This window comes from Chiloscyllium punctatum, chromosome 3 (genome assembly GCF_047496795.1).
Source record: "Chiloscyllium punctatum isolate Juve2018m chromosome 3, sChiPun1.3, whole genome shotgun sequence".
In the NCBI taxonomy this organism is placed as follows: domain Eukaryota; kingdom Metazoa; phylum Chordata; class Chondrichthyes; order Orectolobiformes; family Hemiscylliidae; genus Chiloscyllium; species Chiloscyllium punctatum.
Window position 1 is genome coordinate 116,968,229 of NC_092741.1, and position 11,818 is coordinate 116,980,046.

Below are 11,818 nucleotides of genomic sequence, written 5' to 3' on the forward strand. Positions count from 1 at the left end.
GGAATCTCGGGGGCAAATTTTTTATGGAGAGGATGGGTGCATGTTGGGAATGAGCTGCCAGAGGAAGTGGTGGGGGCTGGTGCAATTGCAACATTTAAAAGGCAGCTGGATGCTTATTTAAATAATAAGGATTTAGAAGAAATATGGACCAAATGCTGGCAAATGGGACTAGATTTATTTGGGATATCTGGTCAGCATGGGCAAGTTGGATCTAAGGGTCTGCTTCCCTGCTGTATACCTCTATGACTATGACTTCACACTTATCTGGATTTAATCCCATTTGCCACTTGGTCAGTTCATTTGACTGGCTGATGTATATCCTCCCTTAATCTAATGCCATACTTTTCAGTATTTACCATCTCAACAATTTTCATATAATCCATAAACTTACTGATCAATGCTTCTATATTCAAGTCTAAATCATTTATATATGCCACAAACAGGAAGGTTCCCAACACTGATTCCTGCAAAGCCTCACTAGCTTCCAGTCACAAAAACACCTCTCAATTTTCACTCTCTGCTTTCTGCCACTCAACTACTTCTGGATTCAATTAGCTAAAGTTTCTTGGATCCCATGGATTCTTACCTTCATTACCATTCTGCTATGTCAGTCCTAATTAAACGCCTTGCTGAAGTTCGTCTACGTATCTGGTCATGTCTTCAAAAAAATGATTCGTTGGTCAGGCATTACCTCCCCATATTGGAACCATGCTGATTTCTTTTTTATCAATCCATGCCTTCCTAAAGGCAGATTAAATCTGTCCCTCAGAACTAACTCTAATAATTTTCCCACAGTGAGACTGGCTGTCCTATCATTTCTTGAATAACTGTACCACAATGGCATTCTTCCATTCCTCTGGCACCTCTCCTGAGGTTGAGCAATTTATCAACTTCACCAACATATCCCACCCTGACCTTAAGTTTACCTGGACCATCTCTGACACCTCCCTCGCCTTCCTGGACCTCTCCATCTCCATTAATGACGACCGACTTGACACTGACATTTTTTACAAAACCACCAACTCCCACAGCTACCTGGATTACACCTCTTCCCACACTACCTCCTGCAAAAATGCCATCCCGTATTCTCAATTCCTCCGCCTCCACCGTATCTGCTCCCAGGAGGACCAGTTCCACCAAAGAACACACCAGATGGCCTCCTTCTTTAGAGGCCGCAATTTCCCTTCCCACATGGTTAAAGATGCCCTCCAACGCATCTCGTCCACATCCCGCACCTCCGCCCTCAGACCCCACCCCTCCAATCGTAACAAGGACAGAACGCCCCTGGTGCTCACCTTCCACCCTACCAACCTTCGCATAAACCAAATCATCCGCCGACATTTCCTCCACCTCCAAACAGACCCCACCACCAGGGATATATTTCCCTCTCCACCCCTTTCCGCCTTCCGCAAAGACCATTCCCTCTGTGACTACCTGGTCAGGTCCATGCCTTCCTACAACTCACCCTCCCATCCTGGCACCTTCCCCTGCCACTGCACGAATTGCAAAACCTGTGCCCCCACCTCCTCCCTCACCTCCATCCAAGGCCCTAAAGGAGCCTTCCACATTCCTCAAAATTTTACCTGCACATCCACCAATATCATTTATTGTATCCATTGCTCCCGATGCGGTCTCCTCTACATTGGGGAGACTGGACACCTCCGAGCAGAGCACTTTAGGGAACATCTCTGGGACACCCGCACCAATCAACCACACCACCCTGTGGCCCAACATTTCAACTCGCCATCCCACTCAGCCAAGGACATGGAGGTCCTGGGCCTCCTTCACCGCTGGTCCCTCACCACCAGACGCCTGGAGGAAGAACACCTCATCTTCCGCCTCGGAACACTTCAATCCCAGGGCATCAATGTGGACTTCAACAGTTTCCTCATTTCCCCTTCCCCCTCCTCACCCCAGTTCCAAACTTCCAGCTCAGCACTGTCCCCATGACTTGTCCGACCTGCCTATCTCCTTTTCCACCTATCCACTCCATCCTCCTCCCTGACCTATCACCTTCATCTCCTCCCCCACTCACCCATTGTACTCTATGCTACTTTCTCCCCACCCCCACCCCCACCCTCCTCTAGCTTATCTCTACACCCTTCAGGCTTTCTGCCTCTATTCCTGATGAAGGGCTTTTGCCCCAAACTTCGATTTTCCTGCTCCTCGGATGCTGCCTGAACTGCTGGGCTCCTCCAGCACCACTAATCCAAAATCTGGTTTCCAGCATCTGCAGTCATTTTTTTTACCGAATTTAAAGTTACTGCCAGTGCACCTATATCTACCCTCACCTCACTCAACAGCCTGGGATTCACTTCATTTGGCCGTGGCGATATACCTATTTTCAATCTTGTCAGATTACTCATGGCCTCCTTTCTATTTAAACGTGACTTTATTTAATTATACCACAGTCTTTCTCCCAGATTTCTATACACACATTATCTTTCTGCTAGGGAACACCAACACAAACTATTTATTTAGAATCCTACCTATATCCTCCAGTGGTCCTCAGTTAGGTACTTATGCTTAGGAATGGGTTACGTTTTGTCATCTGGTTACATTATTTTCAAGTCGTGGCATTTGCTTGCATCTGTAAAATAGCAACTTTATGACTAGGCAAGCTGAGGAGTTCCGCCACCTGCTGAGACATATTTGAAAAACACCCAGATAATACTTTAAGCAAGCTAATAGTATCAGCTAACCTATGTTCATCACCACCATCCAACCTTAGAGATGCAACAGAGTAGTTTTAAAAAAGGCGGGACACCTCCCTAAGGTTCTCCTGAAGGTTTTCCAAAGGATGAGGGAAGTTATTCTCCCTTGAGATAGCAACAGAAGGTTATACTTGACTCAAAACAGTTAAGTCTATTTTATAATCTCTGTGCACAGATACTGGCAGACTGATTGGCCTTCCCCAGCACGGAATGTGTTTTTTATATTTACCTCACGCCGAATTGACTCCACATCCTCGATTGACAGCCATTTAGACCAATCGAAAAGGCGCCCTGGTAAATCACCGCCTACTTCGTGTTTCTCTCCGCTGATATGAAAGCGCCTGTTCGATTGGCAGCTATATGAACCAATCGGCATGGAGGGCCGATGACGTCTGGTGTGAAACGCCCAATTAAGGAGAAGAGGAGGCTGGCGTTCTGGTGTGGCGTACAAGTCGGGGGCTGGATGTTGAGGCAGTTCAGTGCGGATTTGAAGGTGATTTAACGGCCGCCACTCAACAGAGTGTATGTGCGCATGCGCAGGATGGCCGCACCTCGGTGTCTCCAGTGAGAGGGAGATCGGTCCTACCACCACCCCCCTCTCTTCCCAACTCTCATTCCCATCCGGAGCTGCTGACAATGGCTGGGAAGCTGGTGAATGGCGGCTCAGTGCCCAACACGACGTGCTTGCAGGGTCTGCCGCCCCTGCCCAAGAGCCTGAGCGGTTTGCTGAACTCGAGCGGCGGCTCGTGGCGAGAAATGGAGCGGGTTTACGCCAAGCGGTGCCGCATCCAGGAGGACCTGAGCCGGGGCCGCACCGCCAGCAGCCGCCACGCCAACCGGCCCAGCAAACCCGCCAACCTGGATGCTGCACTGGCCCTGCTTCGGAAAGAGATGGTGAGCGGGTGGACAGCACAGCGGTCGGATGCTGAGGGAGGGGACCTGGGGGGCAGTTGAACGCTGATGTGGTTAGCTTCATCTTCACTTTCCTGGTTTTACCCCCATCGTCTTTGATTCGCTGCCAGATTAAAAATCTATTTCAGCCTTGAATATTCTTAATGACCCCTAGCCTATATAGACAGCCCTGTGTGGTTTAAAAAAATCCACAGATTCACTACCCCAGGAAGAAATTCAAATAAGCAACCTTTTTTATTTTGAGATTCTGATCATAGGCTCTCGAACAAGGGAAGACAACCTTTTTGTATTTACCCTATTAAGTACCCTAAGAATCTTATGTTTCAATAAAGTCGCCTCATTTTTCTAAACTACAGTGAGTCCAAAGTGAAACTGTTCAACCTCTCCACAAGAAAATCTGTACATACCTGGGACAACCTAGTGAAACTTCTTTGGACTGTCTCCCATGCAATATTCCTTTCCTTGGGTAGGGACCAAACCTGTTCAATGTCCCAGGAGTGGCCTGATTTGTGCCTTGTATAGTTTTAGCATGCCATTTTTATCATAAAATGAAGAACTGTGGATGCTGATGATATGAAACAAAAAATTTTTGCAGGAGAAAAGCAGGATCATGGAGAGAAAACAGAGTTGCTGTTTCAAATCCAATAATTCTTTGTCAAGATACCTCCCTATTTTTATACTCCATTCTATTTTACCTTTGCCCACTGAACTTGAATGCTAGTTCTTTGTTTCACACACTAGGATCCCTAAATCCCTTTGTACTGCAGTTTTCTGCAGTGTTTTCTCTATTCAGATAATGATCAATTCTGATATTCTTCCTGCCAAAGTGCTTAATGTAGAGAAGTAATCTTGTTTTGTTACCATTTGAAATAGCAGTTACATGATCAATTTTTAGTTAAGTATTTGAGCGAAGGTGGTGGAAATACACAATATTAAAAGGCAAACAAAATAATCAGGTCCACCTTAACCTGTCTGTTGTGGCTTTCATTCCTTAGTCATTAGCTGCATTGATGGGGAGGAGTGCAAGCTACTTAAAATATACTTTATTTTCACTTTTTAAAAATATAATCATTATGGCTAGATTTAAGATTTTCATTTTGTTTAATAATTGAAATCTGTTGTAAAAGGAATCCAATGTTGACAGTTTGGGGAAGGTGTCAAACTGCCCTACTTCCATTGACCAGTGGTAAGATGTTTGCATCTGCAGATACATTGTAAGATTGATCTTAGTGTTCACTTCTTTCATACTTTCCCCCTGCCGAAAGAGCTATTGTTTGACATTTAATGAGCCCTTTTCAATTCATTCCCTTGAAGATTTCCATCTTGGTGAAAGTGGAGGAAGGAAAGGAAGGTTGGCAAAGCTGGTCTTTGACCTAACTTGATTTAAAATTTTCCCTTAACTGATGTTATGTCTATAAACTATATTACTTATGGGAATGGTTCATTAATGGGTACGGATTGCAGTGATATGCTTGTTCTTGAGAATGTTGTAATTTCCAATTTATAAAAAACAAATCAAAACCAATGATGATCATCATAACCATTAGTTTTGCCTATGAATTACCGATGCCTTTTGTTTCACAATTTTGATTCTGGGCTAATTTTAAAGTTTTCAAAACCACCTTTAGGGACAATTGGATGACAAGAGGAGGTACATAAAAGACCTGAATATCAAAATCAGATCACAGGTTATTAATGTTAAATCCCCACTTTGGAAAAATTACTGCCTTATTGGAGTCATCTGTGCCACTTCTTAACTATCTAAAGTTTGTAAACTTTTCTGTTATTGGCTACAGTCCTACAGTTTGCACTTTTTGGAAGATCACTGAATTATAATCAGAACCTCTATCTCCTTTTGACTTTCCTCCTCACGCTCTAGGAGGTGCATGTTGTCAGAGCCCACAGTATAATCTTGTTCTAAAAACAAATTTTTAGAAACCACAATTTCCCACAATAATTGTTCTATATACTTCCCCAGTAGGTCCATGTAATAAGTTGTACCATTGTTTGCAAAATCTATTGCTAGTCATTTACTGTAATACCATACTCTATATTTTCAATTTTGAGTGGTCTTAAAATACCCTCAACCTTTTTTTACTTATTTATACATTGTATTGACACTTGTCAGTCTTTCCTTTTTATATTCTATACAAGTTTGTAGTTTTATCAGATCCAAGTTAATTGACCAGAAGAATTGAGCAAATCAGATCACATAGGAGGAATTTTAAATGTGCAATGGCTGAAGTATGAAAGTTTGATTGTTACAGGATGTTCCTTTTAGTCCTCAAATTCTTCATCTCCCATAAGATTTTTTTACATTGTTCATAATATTTTGTATTGCTAGATCTAGTTGTCCCATTTTAAAATTTACTTTATCAACTGAGCAAAATGCTTACACTCTGATAACCAGATCAGTTGACTGAAAGCTTAGTCAAAGATAGATATGAAAAAGTCTTTTTATAGGAAAAACATGAGGTGAATGTATACAGTATATTCCAGAACCTACAGCCTTGACAATCAAATAAACAGCTACCAGTGGTGTAGCAATTCTAATTGGAAATGTATAACAGTCCAGAATCAGAGGAGCACACATCTTGGAGAGCTGTGAAGCTGAAAGAAATTACCATCATAGGCCTGGTGGAAGGCCTTGGAGAGAAATAAAAACGATGAGAATTCAAAAGTCGTCATTGTTTGTCTTGGAGAGAATATACTTCAGTGAGCACACATGATATGTGAACAGAACTTGCCAAAAGATTTGGGTGTTGTATGTTGAGAGAGTATCCTGGAGTGTATTGAAGTAATTGGGTGTAGAGATAACAAAGGGGTGGATGAGGGCTTCAGCAAAAGATGTCATAGTCATGGTGTGACTATGTTGTTGTTTCTCATGTTTGGAGTGCGTGGAAGTTCCAACCCCATCCGAAGATCTGCAGAAACTGATTGGGAAGCTAGCAGTCTGGTCTCGTTCTTGACCTTTCATTCACACACTACTTAGACTTGAGGGTGGAGTATGTTGAGGAGTTGTTGAATTATTTGGAAGAGTGATGATTCTCTTTAGGTTTGTAATGCTATTAACCAATACTCTGGATTCACCCTATATATGTCATAGTATAATTTTATGTTGAAGGATGCACTTTTAAAGTTTTAGTTTCCATTCACTTAAAATTGTTCATAAATCACACACCATGCATAATTTGATTTCCTCTATGATCTTCAATTGGTTGTAATATACTAATGCACACAAAAGCACATTGTCATTTTGCTGGCATAAAGATGCTGCCTTCTATTCCCTTTCCAAAAATACAGGTTGGTCTGCGTCAGTTGGATATGTCTTTGCTATGTCAGCTATGGTCTCTCTATGAATCCATCCAGGAATATAAAGGAACATGCCAAGATTTGTCAGCTGCAGCTAATTCAGACTGTTCGTATGGATTGGAAAACGGTTATTTTGATGAAGAAGAGGAGTATTTTCAGGAACAAAGTGTTGTGGAAAATGGGAAGGCTGACAACTTGGAGACACATCTTGCAGTGCCTAAAACACACAATTCTCGAGACCAGTGGATGCAGGATTCCTTTCATATCACTATATAGCAGATGTCCTCCAACTTTGACCTTCTCACTGTTTTTGACATTGTGCTGTTATAGATTTTTGAAAGGTATTCATGCGAGGGTTGGTATTGTTTGGGGCAAAAGGTGGTGGGTGGCTGAAAAGAGTGAGAATAAAATCTTAGTAACCAGATTTAGTTAAGCAAATTTACTTAAGTCGTCATTTATAGTTTTAAACACCATACATTTTGAAGAAACCTTTTAATAAGCTTGGTTCCTAAAAATGATTTGTTTTTTGTTTGGAAAGAGTAAGATGTTTTGAACCAGCATTAATTTTTCATATTGCAGACTCTGCAACTGATATTTCACCTTTCTGGATCATGCTTAACCTTTCTAGATTCTGGGATTTGTTGTTGGACCATACCGAAATGTGATCGGCAGACTTGCTTTTCAAGTTGGTGAACAAATGAGAATTCTGTAGGTACCACTAATGTAAAACACTGTGACTACCACATTAAGGGCTAAGAATTTAAATCTGGCTTCAGTAGACTGAATGTAAACAACTTTTCTAATACCTATTTCCAATTTCAATTGCGGGTTGTGCAAAATTGCAGTGAAGGATAGAACTGATCCTTCTAATCATATTACACCAGGGTGAAAGGCCAATCTATGCCAAGTGTAAATGCTTTGTGCTGAGTATAAAATGCTATTAGGTAAGAGTTTGATACAAGTCTGCATGCCAAGTAGTCCTGTGCTTCCTGTTCAGAGAGCTGTCCAGCTCTGAAAAATGGTTTAAGTTGTGAATATATAGTGAATTGAGCTAGGCAAGTGATTTAAAGCAAAAGTATCTGAGTATTATTAAATTAAGAATTTTCATATTACTGACTGATAACTCTGGCCTATCTTACTCTGCATTAATCCAGCAAAGTTGATTTTTTCATTATTTGATTTAGTAAAAATGGCGTGCAGACTAGAAGATGGTTTGGGAGGTATGTACCTCTTTTAGAAATGTTCCTGGGAACTGATAAATGAAGTTTGGAGTGTAATTGCAGTAGCTCAATTGGATGGACAACTTATTTGAGATGTAGAAATATGCCAGCAGCATGGGTTCAGTTCCCACACCAGCTGAAATTACTATGAAGAACTCTTCCTCTCAACCTCTCCCCTTGCATGAAGTGTGGCGACCCTCTGGTTCAACCACCTCCATCTCTCTCTCTCTCTAATGAGAGAGCAGCCCTATGATCCAACAGGACTATGGCAGCTTTATCTATTATATTTGCCACTCATTGTCACAAAAATCTATTTAAAATATTACTGTGCTACCAGCAAGTACTTCAAATGCAATTTGGATTGACTGTGTGATAATTGAAATAAATATAGGAGTTTGATTTGAATTTATTAATGTGATAGCAATATTTCTGTAGAACAAGTAGCATCAATTTTGAGCCTCTTAAATGTTAAATGGGAGAGAAACAAATCTGATCACTTAAATATAGCACTCGACTTGAATTGTTGGCAGGAATAAGCTCCTAATATGTAGCATTCATTATGGAATTTTTTTTATATAAGTTTCTATTGCTGAGGTTTACCGGATTTTTTTTTACAAATAAGTAAAATGATCCACAATTAAAACCCAGCAGAAGTATGAGTGTCACTGAGGAGATTGGCTTTTATAATCTCTGAGTTACATTGGTTTTATTGTACATGGAGTACAAATGTGCAGCTTGCATTTTCAAACTAAAAGTGCAATTTCTTAACTGTATAGAACTCTAATCAGAATGCATTTGCTTTTAATTCTTCAATGGTTGTTAATCTTTTTGTAACTGATTTTGTATCTGAGGTTCACAATCTTGAACTGTCAATACAACAGTACTTTATAACATTATTTCTTATTTATAAAAGTTTAGTGCAGAATTCTTATGTGAACACTTGTATTTAAATGGTTTGGTTAATTCTTTTATAAGAGGAAAAAATATGGTTTAAGTTCTCTTACATAGTCCTTTACTAGATCTGCATCTGTGGCACATTTCAGACTCTGGGATTGTCATGTATCAGATGTCGAGACTGAGTATTCATGCATCACTCTAGTGGGGAATAACTAGGATCTTGTGGAGTTTCCCATGGAGTTTTATCGTCATTTGAGCACAGAAGTAACCCATTAGAATGTTTTTTTAAAAACTGGGTGAGCCAACTGCCCCATCAACTTGTTAATTTACAGTTTGATAAATTTACAGTTTTACCTAACGTGTAATTTATAGTGTATTCAAAAGACTGCAAAATCAACAAGTCTTCCAATTTGCTATACTGGAAAAAAATTCCAAAGAACACAGCTAGGACATTTAATATAAAGCTTTTAATATTAAACTGTTTTTGTTATTTTGCACCTGTATATTCTGCTCCTACAATATTAGTTTCCTTTGCTGCATTTATGAGTTACATGCGTGACACTGATCTGCGTGCAGTTTGGTGCTCCAGTTTGTAATGGTTCAGGAAAGGATGAACCTCTATCACTACATCTGGTTGTAAAGAAATAAAATACTTTTTGATTCCTGACTTTAAGACTGTTATATATAAATCTTTTAAGTGCATTTGTTTTTGTTTTTAAAGTTTTGGTGTGAATCTTATTTTTAAAAAGGCTTTTTATTTTCTAGTGTGTCGTAAACAAAGTCACAGCAATATTGAAAAATGCATGTTTTCCCAGAAAGGTATTAAAGCTAAATAATGGCTAACAGATCATTTGCTCTTGGCTCCAGTATGTATTTTAGTAGTCAGAATTGTATTTTTTTTAATATTAATTTAGTCTGCTTGGCCAGCTTGTTGATGGATGTGTTGTGGGTTTTAGAAATCAGTAACTGCTACACACCGACCCTGTGCCATCACCACAATAGCTCCCAACTCCCATGCATGTCATGAGGTTCAAGATCCTTGCACCTAATTCAGTGCATGCCTGGTATTTTTCCCCATGGAATAACATTGTCTGTAGCTATTTCCATAATAGGTCAAATGACCCCATGTTGTAACAATTATGCTGTGCTTATTGGAGAGGCCTTGACAGTGAATGCTTTGCTTGTACTGAGAATTCCTGTATTCTGTAATCGGATGCACAAAACAGCATTTGGTAGCTAAAGGAATTTTTTGTGTAGTTTAATCAATGCTACGTTTTATTAGTTGCACACTTTATCTGAAACCCCATACTCTGAGCATTTTAATACTTTTATCTATCTGCACTTTGAAGGAATTAATTATAAAAACTAATGTTCATGTTTATCTGTACCATTCAAGGTCTTACTGTTCAGTACATTTTCCTAATCCCTATATTTCTGTACAAAATTTAGCTTGCAATTCTGCTAACTTGCCTTTCACAGTCTTTGCTGCTTTTTTTTTGCATTAGCAACCTTTAGTGATATTGTTCTTTTATATACAAGTCCAAAACAGTTCTGAACGCTTAAAAGCAAAATGTTCCATGATGTGAATATTTCTTCAAGCTAAGAATTTAAGGGTGGAAATCACTAATATTCTCCAAAATGTACCTATCCATAAAAGCAAGACCAGACTAACCATATGTGATTGGAAATTACAGGTGTAGTTATTTTTTACGTGTGGAAATTCAATTTCCTGTTTGTTTAAAATCCCCACTGTCTTGTTCAATCTAACCTAATAAACAGTCAGATTATCTAACTGCCAGAATCAAAATTTGAGACCTCGTGCGTCATTGCATTAAAACCAAACAAATCTGACTTAATCCCAGAGATCATCCTATGTACAGGAGAAAATGATGGCTAGCAAAGCTTATGGTTTTGACTTTCTTTTTGTGTGTAAAATTGTTCTGAGTATAAGGACTGTTTAATTGTAAGAAAGAAAATGCATTTCCTGTGGGTTGTCTCTGTAGGGTCTATATAATTATATTCCTGTTTGTAGGTACTTATAGGGATTGTGTTTTATGGTGTTCTTCCTCTTGATTTGGGATATTTGTGTTCCTTGCAAATTTTAATATTATACATTTAAATTGATGCTTCTGGGAAGGGGTTAACATTTGTGAAGTTTAGTTCTTAAAATTTTAGTTGGTGTGGGGAAGTTGAATCTTTTGACTATCTTCCTGCTATTTCTAGAGAATGTTAGACAATTGTCTAAGATTTGTCCCAGGATATCGCAGGAATTCTAACTATGGTTATGTTTAGGTGTTTGGAATGTTAAAAGGTTGAGATAATAAATTAAAACCTTTTTTAGGCAGAAAACATGAGAAACTGAATAGTTAGAGATTGAAATAGAGACTGCCACTTAAACACAATTAGTGTCAACATGGGAAAATATACAATTGTCTGTCGTTCGTCAAGAACCTAAAACAAATAGTAATTATGTGGCTGCTAAGACGTTTTTAAAACATTGAATAAAGCTTGTTTAGACGTGAACCTAATCTGTCATCTCTGCATATCTTGACGCACAAAATGCAATTAGAAAGATTCCTTCTCTTATCCAGTTAAAGTCTGGGTTACCCCTGCCCCAAGGATCTGTCATTTGACAAATCCTATTCATCATCAATGTATTGCCCCTCTTGCTCTGGCCTTCTGCAGCCTTGCCTGTGCCCAGGTTGCTCTGAAGAAGAAGCATATTGAGTTTGTTGGTGTGTTTGAGGTTTTTGTGAACATAGG

General features: G+C 39.6%; 1 protein-coding gene across 1 annotated transcript; it reads left to right on the forward strand.

Moving 5' to 3' along the window:
- Positions 1-3,195: 3,195 nt before the first annotated feature.
- Positions 3,196-9,722, forward strand: fam89a (family with sequence similarity 89 member A). The gene is made up of 2 exons (XM_072559057.1): positions 3,196-3,608; positions 6,930-9,722. The coding sequence occupies exons 1-2, from the start codon at positions 3,351-3,353 to the stop codon at positions 7,212-7,214; spliced, it is 543 nt and encodes a 180-aa protein (XP_072415158.1). The 5' UTR covers positions 3,196-3,350; the 3' UTR covers positions 7,215-9,722.
- Positions 9,723-11,818: the final 2,096 nt, after the last annotated feature.